Source organism: Panthera tigris, chromosome D3, assembly GCF_018350195.1.
Source record: "Panthera tigris isolate Pti1 chromosome D3, P.tigris_Pti1_mat1.1, whole genome shotgun sequence".
Lineage (NCBI taxonomy): Eukaryota > Metazoa > Chordata > Mammalia > Carnivora > Felidae > Panthera > Panthera tigris.
In genome coordinates this window covers 7,404,639-7,422,549 of record NC_056671.1, presented here as the reverse complement: position 1 = coordinate 7,422,549, position 17,911 = coordinate 7,404,639, and the positions used below count along the sequence as shown (strand labels likewise).

General features: G+C 47.4%; 1 protein-coding gene across 1 annotated transcript in view; it reads left to right on the top strand.

Annotated features, from left to right (window-relative positions):
* The window catches only part of CFAP251 (cilia and flagella associated protein 251), a 66,795-nt gene that overhangs the window by 26,252 nt on the left and 22,632 nt on the right, over positions 1 to 17,911 (top strand). The window contains exons 12-18 of the mRNA XM_042962186.1: positions 2,064 to 2,258; positions 2,989 to 3,239; positions 3,586 to 3,737; positions 5,323 to 5,496; positions 6,696 to 6,880; positions 12,951 to 13,065; positions 13,904 to 14,067. Of these exons, the coding sequence (XP_042818120.1) occupies positions 2,064 to 2,258; positions 2,989 to 3,239; positions 3,586 to 3,737; positions 5,323 to 5,496; positions 6,696 to 6,880; positions 12,951 to 13,065; positions 13,904 to 14,067 (1,236 nt within the window). The remainder of the gene's footprint in view (positions 1 to 2,063; positions 2,259 to 2,988; positions 3,240 to 3,585; positions 3,738 to 5,322; positions 5,497 to 6,695; positions 6,881 to 12,950; positions 13,066 to 13,903; positions 14,068 to 17,911) is intronic.

Sequence of the window (17,911 nt, the reverse complement as noted above, 5' to 3'; positions counted from 1 at the left end):
TAACTGGGAATGTTTGTTGCCTCTGAGGAAAAGAATGGAGAAGTAGGATCAGGGTGGGGGTTAGATTCACCTCTTTTTATAGTCTCATTTGTACTAATTGGTTTGCTTTTATTATTATTTTTTTAATCATGGGCATATATTACTTTTAAAAATCCCTTTGTGTTGGTGAAACAAAAAGTAACTTGTTTTTCCTTCCACACTAATTAGACTTTATTTTGCACCCTAAATTTTACATACTTTAATTTTAAGAAAATAACGTGAATAACTATGTTGGGGTTTTTTTCTGATTACAAAGTAACACTTACCAGGGTTCCTGAGTGGCTCAGTTGGTTGAGCCAGTCAGGGACCCTGACTTCGGCTCAGGTCATGATCTCACGGTCTGTGAATTCAAGTCCCATGTATGGCTCTCTCTTGTCAACACAGAGCCTGCTTCAGATCCTCTGTCTCCCTCTTTCTGCCCCTTCCCCACTGGTTCTCTTCCCCCCGCCCCTCTCAGAATAAATGAATAAATAAATAAATAAATAACACTTACCCATTATGAAAAGATGAAATACAACAGACCTTTATGAAGTTCACTGACTTGAGAGGTTGTGGGGGCTCAGAGAGGATCATTAAAAGCCTTAGTCTCAGATAGAAAGGGGTTCACATTCTAGGTGCATCTGTTCCCTGCTGAGGGACCCTGGGCAAGGGACTTTGCTGAGCCTCCATTTTTCCATCTGTAAAATGGGCATAACAATACTATCGCTCTCAGAGTGATTTTATGGGGATTTTGTGAGACAAAGCATGTAAAACTTGTAACACATCGTCTGGCACAAGGGAGCCCTCGGTGAAAAAGTTAGTATGCTAGGAAGTTCCCAAAAGTGATGGAGAAAATTGCCAAATGACAAGGACCATGCCCATATAATTGGAGCCACTGTGCCATCTGCTTTCCAAAAGCCCTGCTTTCATTTTCATTTCTTTTCTTTTTTTTTTTTTTTTTTTTTTTTTCACTTTCATTTCTTTTAATAAAGGGAGCAGTGAGGGTCTGGCATGGCTTTTCAAAGAGAAATGTAAATTGCCATCCTCACATAGTCGTGTGGAGAAGACGGTGATGGAATTGCCGCTGATGATGAACCAACCTTTAATTACTTGGGGGTTAGGGCCAGTGAAGACCAGGCCTCTGTTCCGCTCTCTCCGTGTTAAATAAAACCCAGACGGGACCAGGGAGCCCATGAAGGGAAAGGTCTTGAAAATACTTGCCTTGTTTTGCCTTTTCTGTCCAGCAGAGGGCAGTGAAAGGTGTTCTAGCCAATTACTCTGCCCACCTGCCTCGCTTATTAATCAGAAACCTCATTTAATCACTTTGCATATATGAGAGGAAATTCATCCCCCTGTCCCCCCCCCCCCACAATTAGAATTACGTTAGAGGCTTTTTTTAAAAAAGCCCATTTGGAATGGATCTGAGGACTGGAAATAAAAGCCATTTTGTCACGCAGCACTGCCTTTGGCTGTGATGACTGGACAGGGTTTTACGATGGCTCTAACAACAGTGCCTTCTTGTAAAGCAGCTTGTGTCCTATTGCCAGGCTGGGTGATATTGGAGGGCTGGTAGACTGTTTCACAGCAGAGAATGTAAATCACTGCCCATTGCCACTGCACATGGCTGATCTGGGAAGGCAGGGAGAGTAAAGCAAGAGCACAGATTTTGCATTAGGTACATCTGCATAGTCTAGCCACAGGGCCTGATAAAGTTGCCTTGTGTAAGTATGTCCCGTACGTTATTTGGGACATACTTAAGCTAGAAGATTACTCATTGTTTAACTGAAATTCAAATTTAATTGGGCAACCTCCATTTCTGTTTGCTAAATCTGGCAAACCCAGGCCTTGAGCAAATTTCTCAACTTCTCTGAGCCTGAGTTTCCTAGATGTAAAGTGGAATAACAGTAAAATCAGCCTTGGATGGTAGTATGAGGTCAAGTTTTTACAATTCCCAGAGTCTAGAGCCTGACATATGATTAGCTGTTCAATAGATATCTGGTCCTTACTACAGTTAGCTAACAAACTCACGTTTTTCTCCATTTCAGCTATATTGTCACAGGTGATATTAGAGGTAACATTAAGTTCTACGATCGCACCCTGTCCATTGTTAACTGGTACAGCCACTTCAAACTGAGCTCCATAAGGACCCTGTCCTTTTCGAAGACCCCAGCAGCTCCGCCTACCGAAAAATCAAACTATCCTCCAGACTGCACTTTAAAAGGTGACCTTTTTATCGTAAGGTAAGTTGTTAATGAATCTAGTCATTTGAGTGGCCAAAAAAGTGATTGATGTCTTATAGTTGGTATGCGGTGGAATGTTCACCTTGTTCCTAGCATATGTGATAGAACAGGATCGCTCAGTCCTTTGCAGGGCTCGAAGATGGATCTCCAAGGCTGATTATCATCCCTATTTAATCATTTTTTAAGATGAGGCATTATTTTCGTATTAAGACTCTTCAGCGACTGGAAGCTGGACAGGGCTTATCCCTGAGTTCTAATCTCTGTTGTGTTTGGAGTCCCTCGCTGTAGCTTGGTGTCTCTTCTCCAGGCCGAGTTTGCCCTAGCGCTGCGGTTAAAGGCATTTGATAATTAATAGCCATAACATTTCGAGACTGAATTATGTGCGAGTCTGCTTAATTACCCTTGCCGTATTTGCAGGCACATCTGTATGTGTGCACCAAACTCCATATTTGCATACACAAATGAATATTTGCATGTGCAGATTAGCTAATTGTACAACTGACTGTCCATCTGCATACTTAATGACTCAATTTACATGTAGAAATGTGGGCTTTTTCACTTGCAAATGGAGGCTGTTGGGTATTGGTAGTATATTTTTGGAGATGGTGGGTTAATAATGTCACTAAATTACAGACGACAGAGGCGTTTCATGTGCAATTAGAAGCAGAATAGCTGGCGTGCCCCGTTCCCTGCAAACGCTGATAGTGTCTGGTCTCTCCCTGGCAAACAGGAATCTTATCATCGGAACATCTGACGCTACAGTGTACCACTTAACGACGGACGGGACCAAACTTGAGAAGTTATTCGTGGAGCCCAAGGATGCCATTTGTGCCATCTCCTGCCACCCATATCAACCCCTCCTCGCCATTGGGAGTTTCTGTGGGATGATCAAAGTGTGGGATTATGAAAAGAAAAAATACCTTTTCAGCAGGGTCTTTGAGAAGGGGCTTGGCATCCAGAGTCTAACCTATAACCCTGAAGGTATTTTCATTTCATCAGCCTGTCTTAGCCTCCAAATCAAAAACAGACCCAAATGGCTGCAGCCCTTGGCTGTAACAGCTCCAGGAAGTTCACCTTGACCGCACTCCCCCCAGCAGGCCGGATGACGCACCTTGTCCCTCTGGACCCTGCAGCGTTCGGTGCCTAGTAGTCTCTGAGCACTCATCCCAGAGACTCCTGCTTTTCAGTCTATTTCTCCGTCCAGGGTCCTTGTCCGTCATGTTCATTGCTGTCTCCTCAGCACCTAGAACAAGGCCTGGCCCGGAGTCCATGTTTCTTGAATGAGTGAAGTCCTTTTCCAGCATTGTTCTCTGGCCTGTGATTTCAGGAGTCCTTCTTGGAGCCGGCTTCACCGAAGGGACAGTTTACATCCTCGATGCAATGTCCTTAGAAAACCAAACCCCGGAGCCTTTCAAATATTCCAGAACCAGCGTGACTCACGTCAGCTTCTCGCATGACTCCCAGTACATGGCAACTGCTGTAAGTGTTTCCACTGTGTGCCATCCAGTGGTCTAGCAGCCTTGTTTACGACCAAAAGGGAGAGGGGACTGGGCGGGGTGGGCGGGGATCGCTGGCGAGTGACTGCTGATGGGTTCGGGGTTCTTTGAGGGGTCATGTAAATGCTCTAAAATTGTGGCATGGGGCAGGGCTCTGTGAGTACGCTAAAAACCATGGAGTTGCACACTTTAAAGGTGTGAATTGTGTGGAGTGTGAACTGTATCTCCACAAAGCCGCTGTAAAGGGGGTGGGGGAGACTCTCGCTCGAAAACGAGACCGGGCCTCAGGACCTGCGGACTGGGATTTGGCCATCCTGACAGCTCATTTTGGTGTGTTGGTTTCTGGACCCCTTTCTCGGCATCCATCCTTTCATCTTTCTCTTTGATTTTTGACAAGATGACATTCTCATTCATCTCAAAGCACAGTCTTCCCTGGTGTTTTGGATTCTGTTCCTTCCCTCTGTGAATAGGGCTCTTAAGCTCAGTAAAGATTTTCCGAGACCTTTAACCTCTCCCTTCCTGCCAGCTCTCCTGGTCTGCAATGCGCAAGTCTTGCCTTGATGTGGGGTGAGGAGTAAGAGCCACCATGTCCCCGATGCTCTCCCACCCCTGCCTCTGTGCCCGGCTCCTCCTCTGGTCCTGCCTGTACGGGCCCAAAGCTGAGCCTCCGCACCCCTGCAGCACCTGACTTTGGCGCCCCCTTCCCTCAGGCTGCTCTCACACACTCTCCTACCCAGTTCACTCTCAGCCATGATACTGTTTAGAACTTACATCTTTTAAGTTTTGTGTAGCTGGATACAGAGAAGGGAGGACAAAGGCAAAAGAGTCAGGGTTTCATTTTTCCACACAGAAAGAGGTGGGGACCAGAAAGAAGGGTAAGGCCACAGTGTCAGTGTCTCCCTCCCCGACAATTACCTTTGTGGGTTATCTACTGTTAACCTTAATATGTTCCTCTGTAAAATGGGTATTGTGGGTTTTTTTTTTTAATTTAATGTTTATTCATTTTTGAGAGATAGAGAGGGACAGAGCATGAGTGGGGAAGGGGCAGAGAGAGGGAGACACAGAATCTGAAGCAGGCTCCAGGCTCCGAGCTGTCAGCACAGAGCCCGACGCGGGGCTTGAACTCACGAACTGTGAGATCATGACCTGAGCTGAAGTTGGATGCTCAACTGACTGAGCCACCCAGGTACCCCAAATGGGTGTTATTTTATTACTTGCTCTGATAGACTAAAATTTATTTTTGGATAAAATAATCTTCTTTATTATTCTTTTTATTGTTTTAGAGATGCAGCACAGACAAGAGTGGGGGGTGGGCAGAGGGAGAGAGAAAGAGAGAATCTCAAGCAGGTTCCATGCTGTCATCACAGAGCCTGACATAGGGCTTGATCTCACAACCCTAGGATCATGACCTGAGCTCAAATCAAGAGTTGAATGCTCAACCGACTGAGCCACCCGGTGCCTCTTGGATAAAATATTCTAACGGCAACATTAGTATGAAAAACATGATGATGATTTTCAAGTTACAAAACCTAGCAAGGAATGACTTGTACTCTTTTGCTCCTATTCAGGATGTACGTTTTACCGTGTCTGTTTATGTGGTGGTAGTCAGAAATGGACACAGGGTCTGGGAATATCTGGCAAGACTTCGTTCTCATCGCAAAAGCATTTGCAGTCTCCTGTTTGGGGTTCATCTGGACAGCAATGAGCCGAGACTGCTGAGCCTCGGGAAAGACAGGCTCTTGGTAAGCCGTTCAGTGTCCGTTTATCTCACCACTGGGACTGTGTGTATTTCATTCTTGTTGTGTCCCTGGCATCTGGTATAGCACTGGGCCCACAGTGCATGTTGGAGAAAATGAGTGTACAGCATAACATAGTAGCATAAACATCTCTGGGTCGATGCTTGGTCTCAAGGATGTGCAAAAGCAATGCTCCTTCAGTAGAAGCTGTGTTTGAAAGGTTGAATCTGGATCCTGTCCCAGGCTAGCGACCTGTGGCCCCATCCTCTCCCGCGATGCTGGACAGAGGCCGCAGCAGCTCCCGGTCAGCCACACGGTCGGGAGGGTCAACGGGTGGTACACGGACAGCCACCTGCACCCACACGGCTGTTACATTTGTCACTTTTAGTACAGGATTCAGTAAATTACATGCAATAGTCAACACCTCATTATAAAACAGGCTTTGTGGTGGATGACTGTGCCCAACTGGAGGCTCATGTCCGTGTTCTGAGCACGTCTAAGGCGGGCCAGGCTAGGCTGCGGTGTTCCCTAGGGTAGGTGTGTTAAATGCATTTTTGACTTACGATAGGTTTATTGGGATGTAACCCCATCGTGAGTCAAAGAAGTTCTGTTTCTGTCCATCTTAACTTCCTTCCTCGCTCCCTCCCTTTCCTCCATCCCTTTGTCTCCTTTATTAGGGCCACCCATCCATTCATTCATCCTGGCCTGGCCACCAAAATCTACCTATGGGTGAAATTCAGCAAGCTGCTAATTTATCATGGTCAAGCGCTGAGATTTAGATATGAATTAGTTCCCACCCTCAAAGAGTTCCCAAGATAATGTTAAGGGAGACAGTATAACATAACTGTGAGAGTTCAGGTTTTGGAGTCAGTTGGAACCTAAATTTGAATTCTCACCCTACCAGTTCTTAGCTGTGTGACCTTGGGCAAGCCACTGAACCACTCTGAACAGGTTTTCTAATCTAAAATGGGCACAATGGTACGACTTGACAGGGGAGTCATGAGTGTTAAATGGCATCATGTTTTTAAGGTGCTTAGCTCACTGTCTTTGCTCATAAGGAATGCTCCATAATGGCAGCTTATTAGGAGCAAGGGTCTAAGCAAGTCTTCTCTTAAGAGGCCCAACGTTGTTTCCCCCAGAATAAGACTGTGGGTTGACTTCATTTGGCTCAGTCCTCATGTGTGAACATCTGGGCTCCTCTGCAGATCGAGTATAATCTTCTTAAGAGCTCCAAAGACCACCTGGAAGTCCTGGACATTCACCGAACCGATCAGGGCAACTACCCTACCTGTATGGTCTGGTACCCACCACTCACCAGGGAACTCTTCCTGCTCATTTGCAACAGTGGCTACAAAGTGAAACTTTTTAATTCCACCACAAAAATGTGCAGGTAAGCAGCAGGAGCCTCCCACTGATGCAGAAATCAGTTCCTCAGCCCCCAGCTTATTTCACGTCCCAGCTCGTGGACCCATGAGCAGCTTGGCTACCTTTACTCACACTCACTTTGCAGAGGAGGAAAGAAAGGCATGGAAAAGTTGAGAAATTCTCATCCAGGGTCACGTGGCTGGGAAGTTGCCAGAGGCAGGATGCAAATCCAGAGCCCTCTTCTGAGCCCAGCCCTGCACAGAGATGAGGGACCCAGAGCTCAGTGCCTGAGACCCTGTGAAGGAACCCGAGAAGTTGCTGATGCTTTATAAACTCTCCTATCCTTCCCTCGTGGATAACAACAGATATTTTCACTTGAATACTACCAATTGTGTGATTTTTAAAAAAAGATTTTATTATTTTTTTTTAAGTAATCTCTGCACCCAACGTAGGGCTCAAACTCACAACCCCGAGATCAAGAATCACATGTTCTACCGACTGAGCCAGCCAGATGCCCCTAATTGTGCAATTTTTCTTACTCTTGGTTCCTAAAGGAGTTTTTCAGTTTACCTGATGGCATTCGTGTGTTCCCGCAGTATTCACCCAGCCCCTACCTGAGCCAGGTTCTGTCCGAGGTGCTGAAGGTGGGGATGCAAACAGCATTGTTCCTGCCACCATGGAATTTGCATCTTGGAGGGGGAGTGGAGTTCGTGGGAGTTCTGGGCCGGGTCCATGTTTGAGGTCAGGAGCACATGGTGCTTTAAAGCCATGAGGTGAGAGAAGATTCCAGAAGGGAAAAGTGTATAGAGGAGCGGCCAAAGGACCAAGCCCAGGGCATCTTCAAAGCTGAGCCTTTCAGAGCAGCAGCCTCTCCATCCTGAAGTAGGTCTACATCTGTGCTTGGCGCTTGTGCTGCTAGGCCCGGCCCCCAGGGTTTGCTCCTCCTGAGAGATACAGATTATGGTGCACCGTCCCTGCACCAGGGCTCTGCACTCTTCTTCAACAACGCTCCCAAGTATTATCCCACTGAGGTTCTGACATGCAACAGAAATTGCTGCTCAGGACAGGATGAGACTTAATCCTTGAACCTAGTTCTGACTCTGTCCTCTACTTCGCACCACTGAGTGCCGGTGCAGCCCTTGCTTTGGGTGCATCCCCTCTCTGCCCGGGGTTTGGCTGCCTTGTGGTATGGCTGGCAAGATCAGAGCCATGGAGGCTGGAGAAACACAGAGGTGAGAACTCATTAGTGACCTCACCTGGGAGAAAGAAGTGAGAAAACTGGCCAATAGCAGCTGGTCCTATGCTTGAGGAAGATCATCGTTTTGAAATGTTTCTCAGTAAGATAGGTCCTCAAAGGATCACCCTCATATTCTTCTTCTTCTTTCTTTTGTAAACATTTGTTTCCGGAAGGGTACAAGGAAAAATGACTGAGAAATGCTATGTCATGTGGCATGAATAGGAGAGAAATCCAGCACAACTTTTTTTTAATGTTAAAACACTGGGAAGGAGACATTTGAAAGATACATGGCAAAAGAATTTTAGGACGATCCTGGAATCTTCATACATCATCTTTAATGGAAACAAACCTTTTGGACATGGACTATCCCATAGATATGCAAGTCCTGAGGAAATCTGACTTTGCCAAGCAGATAGATTGGGCATGGAGGGCCCCCAGGCTCAAAGTTCCTGCTAACAGTTACTAAGCAGAGACTTAGAGCCACACAGTTAGAGGAGTTTCTGCCATTGATAATCAGTTGGAAATTAGCATAAGGCATCTTTTTATTTTTATTTAAAAATTTCTTTTCATAAAACATCTTTTACAATTTTTTTCAGAGAGACAGCCTGAGCAGGGGAGGGGGAGAGGAGAGAGAGAGAGAATGTCAGGCAGGCTCCATGCTGAGCGTGGAGTCCAAAGTGGGGCTTGATCTCATGACCCCAAGACCACGACCTGACCTGAAATCAAGAGTTGGACATTTAACCAACTGAGCCACCCAGGTGTCCCTTAAAAAATAATTTATCGAAGTGAAATTCAATAACACAAAACATAAAAACTAGTATCACCTGGGTGGCTCAATCGGTTGAGTGTCTGACTTCAGCTCTATCTCTCTCTCAAAAAAATAAACATTTAAAAAAACATAAAAACTAACCATTTTATTTTTTAATTTTGTTAATGTTTGTTTATTTTTGAAAGAGAGAGAGAGTGAGCCGGGGAGGGGCAGAGAGAGAAAGGGAGACAGAGAATCCAAAGCAGGCTCCAGGTTCCGAGCCATCAACGTGGAGCCCAACATGGGGCTTGAACTCACGAACTGTGAGATCATGACATGAGCCAAAGTCAGATGCTTAACTGACTGAGCCACCTAGGCACCTCGAAACTAACCATTTTAACGTGAACAATTCACTGGCATTTAATGCATTCACAATGTCATACAACAACCACCTGTATCTAATTCCAAAACATCTCCATCACTCCAAAGTAAAGCCCTTTGCATAAAGCATCTTTTAAGTTGTAGGAATAATAAGGCCTCATAACCACACTTACTTGGGTAAGAAGTGCCTTTTCATGATAAATCCAAAACAATTTTAAAATGCATTAAAAAATAGACCTTAAAAAGGCAGTTCGCAGAAAAAGACCAATAAACCTATGAGCAGATGTTCACTAGTGTATCAAAGATGTAAATGAAAGCAAGACATCATTTTTCACAAACCAGATTAGCAAAGATAAAGTTGACCAACAGTGCACAGTGTTGGCAAAGGTGTAGGGGGGTGGGCACTCTCTGCCTGCTGGGGAGATGTGGAAACTGGGGCATCCGTTGGGAGAGCAATTGTTGCCCGCTGTTAATTTGCATCATGTTGTCTGATGTCTAGGAATGTAGCCCACAGACGTCCTCACCCAGTATGCCAAGACATAAGTAAAAGGATGTCTTGTTTGAAAATATTTTCAAAAGTGGAAACAATCCAGATGTCCATTAATAGGGGATTGGTTAAATGATGGCTTGTTACTATGCTGAAACATGATACTGCTTGTAGAAAAGAAAAAAAGAGGGGCATCTGGGTGGCTGGGTTAAGCATTTGTCTTGATCAGCTCAGGTCTTGAGCTCAGGGTCGTGAGTTCAAGCCCCACACTGAGCTCTGTGCTAGGTATGAAGCCTACTTAAAAAAAAGAAAGAAAAAAAATCAGCTTTCTGTGTAGTATCATGCAACTATCCCTATGACATACTATATTTTCATATACAATGGTGTTTCCATAATTTATATAATTTTCACATAAAATTATAATTATATAGGTTAGAATACATAAAAGAAATTCTCAAGTCTCAGACACCAGACTGTTACCCACAATTATCTCGGGATGAAAGAGTGCAGCAATGTGGGGGTCTAGGTAGACTGTCTATCTTATGCATGTCTAAATGTGTGAAATTGTTTACAATGAATATGTAATACTTTTTAAATTAGAAGCAAAAGATGCTAACTTTATGAAATTGTCAGATATGCTTAACAATGGTGACAGTTACATTGGCTCCTACTATGTGCCAGAAATTGTTCCAAGTGCTTTATGTATATTAACCTACTTAATGTTTACCACTGACTCCTGGGGCAGGTGCTGTCATTGTCATTGTCCCCATTTACTGTTGAGGAAGTGGAAGCATCGGGAGGCTGAATAGTTCGACTTTTTTTTTTTTTTTTTTTGCTTACTTATAATTTAAATCAAGATACGTTTTACATATCATAAAATTTACCCCTTTTGAGTGGTTTTTACTATATTTACAAAGTTGTGCCATCATCACCACTGTCTAATCCAAGAGCATTTTCATCACCCCAAAAACAAACCCTGCACCCATTAGCAGCCACCCCCCATACCCTCCTTCCTTCCTTCCCCAACTCCTGCCCCACTCCTGACAGCCACCAATCTGCATCTGTCTCTGTGCATTTATCTATTCTGGATATTTCGTGTGTATGGAATTATACCTGTGTGACGTTTTGTGTCTGGCTTCTTTCACTCAGCATCCTGTTTTCAGGGTTCATCTGTGGTGTGGCATGTTTCAGTGTTCATTTTTATGGCTGAATAATACTCCATTTTATAGATGTATCCCATCTGGGGGCACCTGGGTGGCTCAGTCGGTTAAGTGCCTGACTCCGGCTCAGGTCATGATCTCACAGTTAGTTCGTGAGCTCGAGCCCTGCATTAGGCTCTGTGCTGACAGCTCAGAGCCTGGAGCCTGTTTCCAATTCTGTCTCCATCTCTCTCTGACCCTCCCCCGCTCACGCTCTGTCTCTCTTTCAAAAATAAATAAACATAAAAAAAATGTCTACCTCATCTGTCTATTCATTCACCTGTTGGTGGACATCGGTGTTGTCTCTGTGTTGGGCTCTTATGAACATTTGTGTGTAGGTTTCCATGCAGGTACATGTCCCGTTTCTCTTGGGTAGAGACCTGGGAGTAGAACTGCCAGGTCACATAGTAACTGTTTAACCATGATGAGGAGCTGCCAGACTGGTTACCAAACAGTGCCACCCACTCACGTTCCCACCAGTGGTGTGTGACAGCCCCACGTCCTCCACGTGGGATTCAAATCAGTCTTCTCTTAGCCGTGGTCTCCCCGCCTCTGTCCACTCAGGGATACTTGGGGAAGGTCCTCGGACATCCCCACACGGGGTGACTTGTGGCTAGCCAACGTGTGGTCCCTCAGGTGGCTGTTTAGCATTTCTGACATTTCACCTAAGTCTCCATGTGTATGAACCTGACCGTGGATCATCCAACCTGATCCCCCCCGCCCCCAGCCCCCTGCAGCATCCTGCAGCCCGGCCAGCATCTGCCCTCACAACTGGCCCCTGCTCCCCTGCTCAGCTCACCGCCCTCCACCTCCCACTCCTTCCCCCTTAAATTTTCCTTCCGCAGTTTTCCACCAACAGTCCATCTTCCATGCACTTGCACCCCCTGTTTTCACTGCCTGTTCTGTCACCTCCATATTCTTCTCCACCTTTCCAACTCACCATTGCACACCCAGCTCACAGGTCTCCTTCCTCAGAGCTGTCTCTGAGCCCTGAACCTGCCTGTTCCCATGTCTCTGCCCTCACGGTGCTCCCGTGCCTGTCGTCCCTGCCAGGCTGTGAGCTCACGTCTGGGTCCGAGCACCTCACACAGTGCCTGGCACAGAAGGTCCTTAAAAAAGGCTGTTTAATGGATTTGTACTTTGTTTGTTCAGTGCACGTACATGGAGTATGTACTGTCCCCACTAGACATGGGCTGGGGACAGGGGACACAGGGAGAAAACACATCCAAACAACAAGGGACTTATAATAAGATTGTAATAGCTGCTCGCCTCACAGGGACAGATCCAGGTTTTGTGGGGTGTGAAGTGTGTTCGGATTTGTGGGCACTGTTAAAAAAAAAGGGGGTATATAATTAAGACTAAAACACATCAGGACTCCTCCTAGGCCTCAGAAGATGCCTGTGCGAGCCAGAGTCCTGAAGCTACCATTTTCCAGCTTCAGGAAATGTCCTGCTCCGGGCTCAGGGTAACATCCCGTCACTTCCTCGCCTCAGATCAGATTCCTAACAGAGTCTGAGTTAAAGAAGTCTGACCATTGTGGAGGTACAATTCATTACAGTCTGAGTCACAGACAGTTTTTTCGGAAGTCTGTGTGTTGCACTTGGACCCGCGTGTCAGGCGTCTGCAGCAACAGGTATCACGTCATCTAATCTCTTGGCCGACCACTGAGGAAGGGGTGTTTTCCTGCTTCCTGCCCACGCGTGCCACTCGTTCACCGCCTTTTTCACATCCCCTGTTCCCGTACACATTCTCGAGGCATAATGTTCCCTTCACTCAGCCGTCAGGAAGGAAAGTCAGAACCTCCACGCAGAAAGCATCCTTCACAGTCTGACTTTCCTGGAGCATTTACCGTCTGAGGCTGTGCCCCTTATTTATGGCCGCTGTTAGCCGCAGTTGAGAGCGAGGTTCTTAGCCAAGTGACAGGTCAGGAAATTCAGAATTTAAAATGTATACAGCATCATGAAACGTAGCCAGTCAGGAAAACTGCATTCGGATTTGTGGAATTAAAAAAAAAAATGTTTCTTTTTTTTTTTTCTCATGCAGAAAGACGCTTCTTGGGCCAGTTTACGGTTCTTCCATTGAACAGGTACAAATCCTCCCGGTGAAGAGCACCTTGGAACTGCAGAAACGCTACATGGTGTTTATTAACAGAGACAAGGTATGAGCCTCTGCTCTCTGCCTCTGTGAGATGACGCTGTGGGTTTTGAGTGGCAGTCAGCCCCAAGTAGGATCAGACTCTAGGAGAGCCCAGCCCCTGACTTCTGTCCCGGTCCACAGTGCTACTGAAATTTGCCATAAATGAGTGGAAACGGGTCTTAGGAGGCATTTTGGAGCGGAGTTAACTCTATTTTCTGTACTCCCATGAAGACACGTTGTCACCAAAGGATTTTTTCTTTCTGATTTATTTACATGGAAAAAACTTATAAAGACATGCAAACTCGTTGCACTTAGTCCTACATTTAATAAATAATCTAGGGGCGCCTGGGTAGCTCAGTCAGTTGAGCATCTGGCTCCGGCTCAGGTCATGATCTCACGGCCTGTGGGTTCCAGCCCCACGTCGGGCTCGGTGCTGACAGCTCGGGGCCAGGAGCCTGCTTCGGATTCTGTGTCTCCCTCTCTCTGCCCCTAACCCACTCGCATTCTGTCTCTCCCAGAAATAAATAAATATTTCAAAAAAATTTTTTTAAATAAATAACCTATTGAAAAGCGTAAAATCATGGGATTCCAGAATTATTCTGGAAAACCTTGGATATCTGACTCTGAAGACCAGTGAAATCCTTCCTGTGTCCCTACCGGGACCTGGCATCTCTCCCCTAAGGGAACGCCCCACAGGGGTCAGTGTATGTGAGCCCCTGGCCACGCGAAATGTGTGGGGTAGCTCCAGATGCATACGTCCTTCCAGTAAACAGAACCGGAGGTAGCACGTGAATGTGCGAGGTCCTAGCCCAGGCCCCAGTTGTCTGAATCTGAATTTCCAATTACATATTCCTCCCTAGGTTGGACTTCAGATCTTACCTGTGGATGGCAATCCACATAAGACATCTGCTATTATATGCCACCCAAGCGGGGTGGCTGGAATGACCGTTTCCTATGACGGCTGCTATGCCTTCACGGCAGGAGGACATGATCGATCGGTGGTGCAATGGGAAATCAACTTAAGGTATGTGTTGAGGCGAGAACCCTACCCCCACAAAGAAGGTGTCAAGTGTAGCCGCCTTTTTCTTAATGTTTATTAATTTTTGAGAGAGAGAGAGAGAGAGAGAGAGCGAGCATGGGAGGGACAGAGAGAGAAAGGGAGACACAGAATCTGAAGCAGCCTCCGGGATCTGTTAGCACAGAGCCTGACGCAGGGCTCGAACCCATGAACCACGAGATCATGACCTGAGCCGAAGTCGGATACTCAACCGACTGAGCCACCCAGGTGCCCCCAGACCCTCTTTTCTTAACTAGTAACAGCAGACGGGTGTTAACCCCCTACAGGCCTGGCGTTCGGGTTCCTCCCCATGACATCTGTCCATACCGATGTGCGGATAAAAGGTTACTATTCACTACTATTTGCAGCGGAGGCAGCGTGATTCCACTTTGTTCGGTGTGGCCCCTGAAATACTTCCCACTCTGTCATCTGCAGACTCGCACCAGCTACAAAGATCCTGCTCAAATCTCCCAAGTGTGTGTAACAGAAATAGGAGGAGTCTGATTTGAAACATGTGTGTCCACTCTGCTCTTCACACCCGCCTGCCCTGAGCTGAGACTCTAGCTCGGGCGAGGCTGGAAAAGTCCGGGTTGGGGATCAGACAGTACCCGCACCTGGAGGCCCAAGAGACGTGGGTTTGGATGTGGAGCCTCCTTTCTGCTGGCTGTGACACCCAGGGCATGCTTCTTACCATCTCCGATCTTCAGATTCCTTGTCTGTGAAACGGTGGGGGGAAGGAGGGTAACGATAGGGACTTTAATAGGATCCTTGTAAGAAGGATTGAGTAGGTTAATATAGGGAAGGCATCTAGCACAGAGCTAAGGGCTTGGTACATTACTTCCTCTCTTCTGTTCTTCCTTGCGAAGGTCTTATTAAAGAGCTTTCCCGAAAAGGGGGGCAAGTACTACAGTAATCCTCTCATCTACCCCGATTCACTGAGCTGCCACCGGGCAGAGCCAGTGCCCGTCCCTCAACACCTTCTCCCAGCCCCTGCCTCTCAGATGGCCTCCTGCCCGGCAGCGTCCCATTGAAGAGCTGGGTATAGACAGCTCAGCGGCACCTTCCCTCTTAAAGAATCCTACCTTCCTTCGATTCCTGGCTCCCAGTGAAAGTGTACCCCCTGTCATCTGCCAAGCGTACATCTTTCTTTTATGGCAGACATCGAAGCTTCTTCCCTTAACCTGAATATAAGCAAAACTCGCCAGACTGCAGTTGTCACTCTGACCTTCACCTCTGCCTTCACCTAAGAGCAGATCGTGGGAATTTGGGAATTCCGAAGCTAGAGGTGAGCTCTCACATTGAAAAGCACTTCCTGAGTGTGTGGCCAGTCCCTGGAACAGCAGAGGCGAGCCACACCCTGCTGAGAGAACAGAATCCCCCCCACCCACACACACCTTTTCATTTTTGTCTTCTTCTTGATAATCATGGTAGAGATTAAAGGGTGAAAAACGGCACCCGCTTTGCAATGGCTTCCCGGTGCCTGGCCAGAGTCCAGGCTTCCGAGAATTTCAATTTAATCTGTTGTGGGGACAAAGGATCATTATAAGCTAATTAGCACTTCATTGCTGTTTCTGGTGTCTTAATATGTTCAGTGCTCCACTAATGGGAAGAAATGTAACCCTAAACAAATAAACAAACAAAATTCCCTGCTGGTGTAACGACGGTGAGTTGTAGGGTGAAGTACAGATGTTAAGTCCGCTCACGTTCCCATGATTGTAATCAGGGTGCTTCTGGGCCCAAATACGATCACTGCAGCACATTGACCTTCTCCTGGGCAGACCCCTTCCTTTCATCTTCTCCTAGGGTTCGTTCCACGCATACTGTGCTGTGCCTTTGCCCCGACTTTGCTGGCATGCTACCTTTTTCCTCCCCTTGTTTGGCACCTATTTGGTTTTTATGGTTTTGTTTGTTTGTTTGTTTAGATAGAGCGAGTGGAGAAGTGGGGCAGAGGGAGAGAGAGAGAGTCTTAAGCCAGGCTCCATGTTCAGTGTGGAGCCTGACTCAGAGCTCGATCCCACGACCCTGGGATCATGAGCTGAGCCAAAATCAAGAGTGGGACGCTCAACTGACTGAGCCACCCAGGTGCCCCTGGCACCCGTTTTTAAATCCCCCGTTGCTCTTTTGTGCTTAACCTCATAGCCACCTGGGGTCCTGCTGCTGTGCTCAGACAAGAGCAGAAAGACCCAGATTCACATACCACTTTTCCTGCCTGCTTGCTGTATGACCTCAGGCTAGTCCCTTAACTTCTGAGTCTCAGTTTCTCCATCTGTTAAATGGGAATACCATCGGTGTTTTGAGGGTAGAGATTACCACAGCTGCTGTTCCTCTCCTGCCTCCTCCCCTAGGGAGCATTTGCTGAACCTTACCATGTGCTGATTACGGTGTTCACTGCTTCTCCTGACTGAGCTCATGTCCCAGAAGTATGGCTCGGCACACAGTAGGTTCGCAATAAGCCTCCTTGCCCTTTGTGCCCTAATGACCCCCTTTTTTTATTGCAAGTATTCGAAACCCAGCTGAAGCACAAAGGGGAATTAATGAGAAGGTCATGGGCATCTCAGGTAACCATGCTGCACGAGGTGCAGGGACTGCGTGTGCACGAGGCGCCCTCTCCACTTGCTCTCTGTGGGGCTCTGCTACTGGCTTCATTCTCTGCACAAGTGGATTTTGTCACCCGGAGTGAACATGGCCACTGACAGTCCTCAGATTTCACAAACTGGAGCTCTCACGGCAGAGGGAGTGGGTTTCTTTCTCCAGCTCTGCTTGGACAGGCCAGTCCTGTCCCTCTCGCTCTCTGGGGTCAGTCAGCAGTGGGCAGGAAGTAGGGTGCATGGTATGGTCCTGACCACCAGAGTGCTGTTTCCAGAGAATCTGGAGCTCTTGTGAGCCTCTCCCAGACACTCCTAGTAGTGACAGGCTCCTCTGTGTCGCTTCTGGCCTTTACCTGGCCCCGTTCCAGAGCCACGTGGCTAAAAGTGGTCTCCCACAGAGCCTGTCGGGATTGGGCCTGGACGAGGCCTGGAGGCCACAGAGGAGGAGCCCTGTCCGCTGGATACCTGCCTCGATGGCTAATACCAGAGCTGAGAGCTGGGTGAAGCCTGGGCCCTGCCGGAGAGGGGCCTCAGGCCCCCTGGAGAATACACCAGCTCCCCCAGACCCGAAGGCAGCCTGCTTATGTGGGCTCTCCCGACAGAGGGCCAGCACGCTTTTGTGGCTGACTCTTTGAAGAGGAGAGCCATGCAGGTGTATAGTGATGCCCAGTTCAACAGTAATAATCGCTCCTCGTACTGAGCCTTCGCTGGGCCGGGCCCTGTGCTGACTGCTCTCCACCCATTGTCTGATTTCATGCTCACAGCCATCCTGGGAGGCAGGGACTGGCAGTGTCCCCACGGTGGTACCCCCATATATCTGGAAACTAGCTCCAGGGTGCTAAATGACCCCCCCCCCCCCCAAGCACTGGAGTAAGTGGTGGGGCTGGGATTCACATCCGGTCTTTCTGATTCAACGCCACACCTAACAAACACTCATCACGGAGGAAAACAAAGAGGAAAACAAAGGGCTTCGTGTCAAACCCTTTATGCGCCTTCACTTTATTTTCGAAACAACCCTGTGAGGCAGACCTGTGACTATTCCCATTTCATAGATGAGGAAACTGGGGCCCAGGGAGGCTGTCGCTGACCCGTGACCACACTGCTTGCGAGTGGCAGAGCCAGGACTCAACGCGTGTCCCTCTGACTCCAGATTCTGGATACTTAACCACTTCCCTGCCGTGGTCTACACCGAAGTGTGTTTTAACAGCTCCACGAAGAGACTA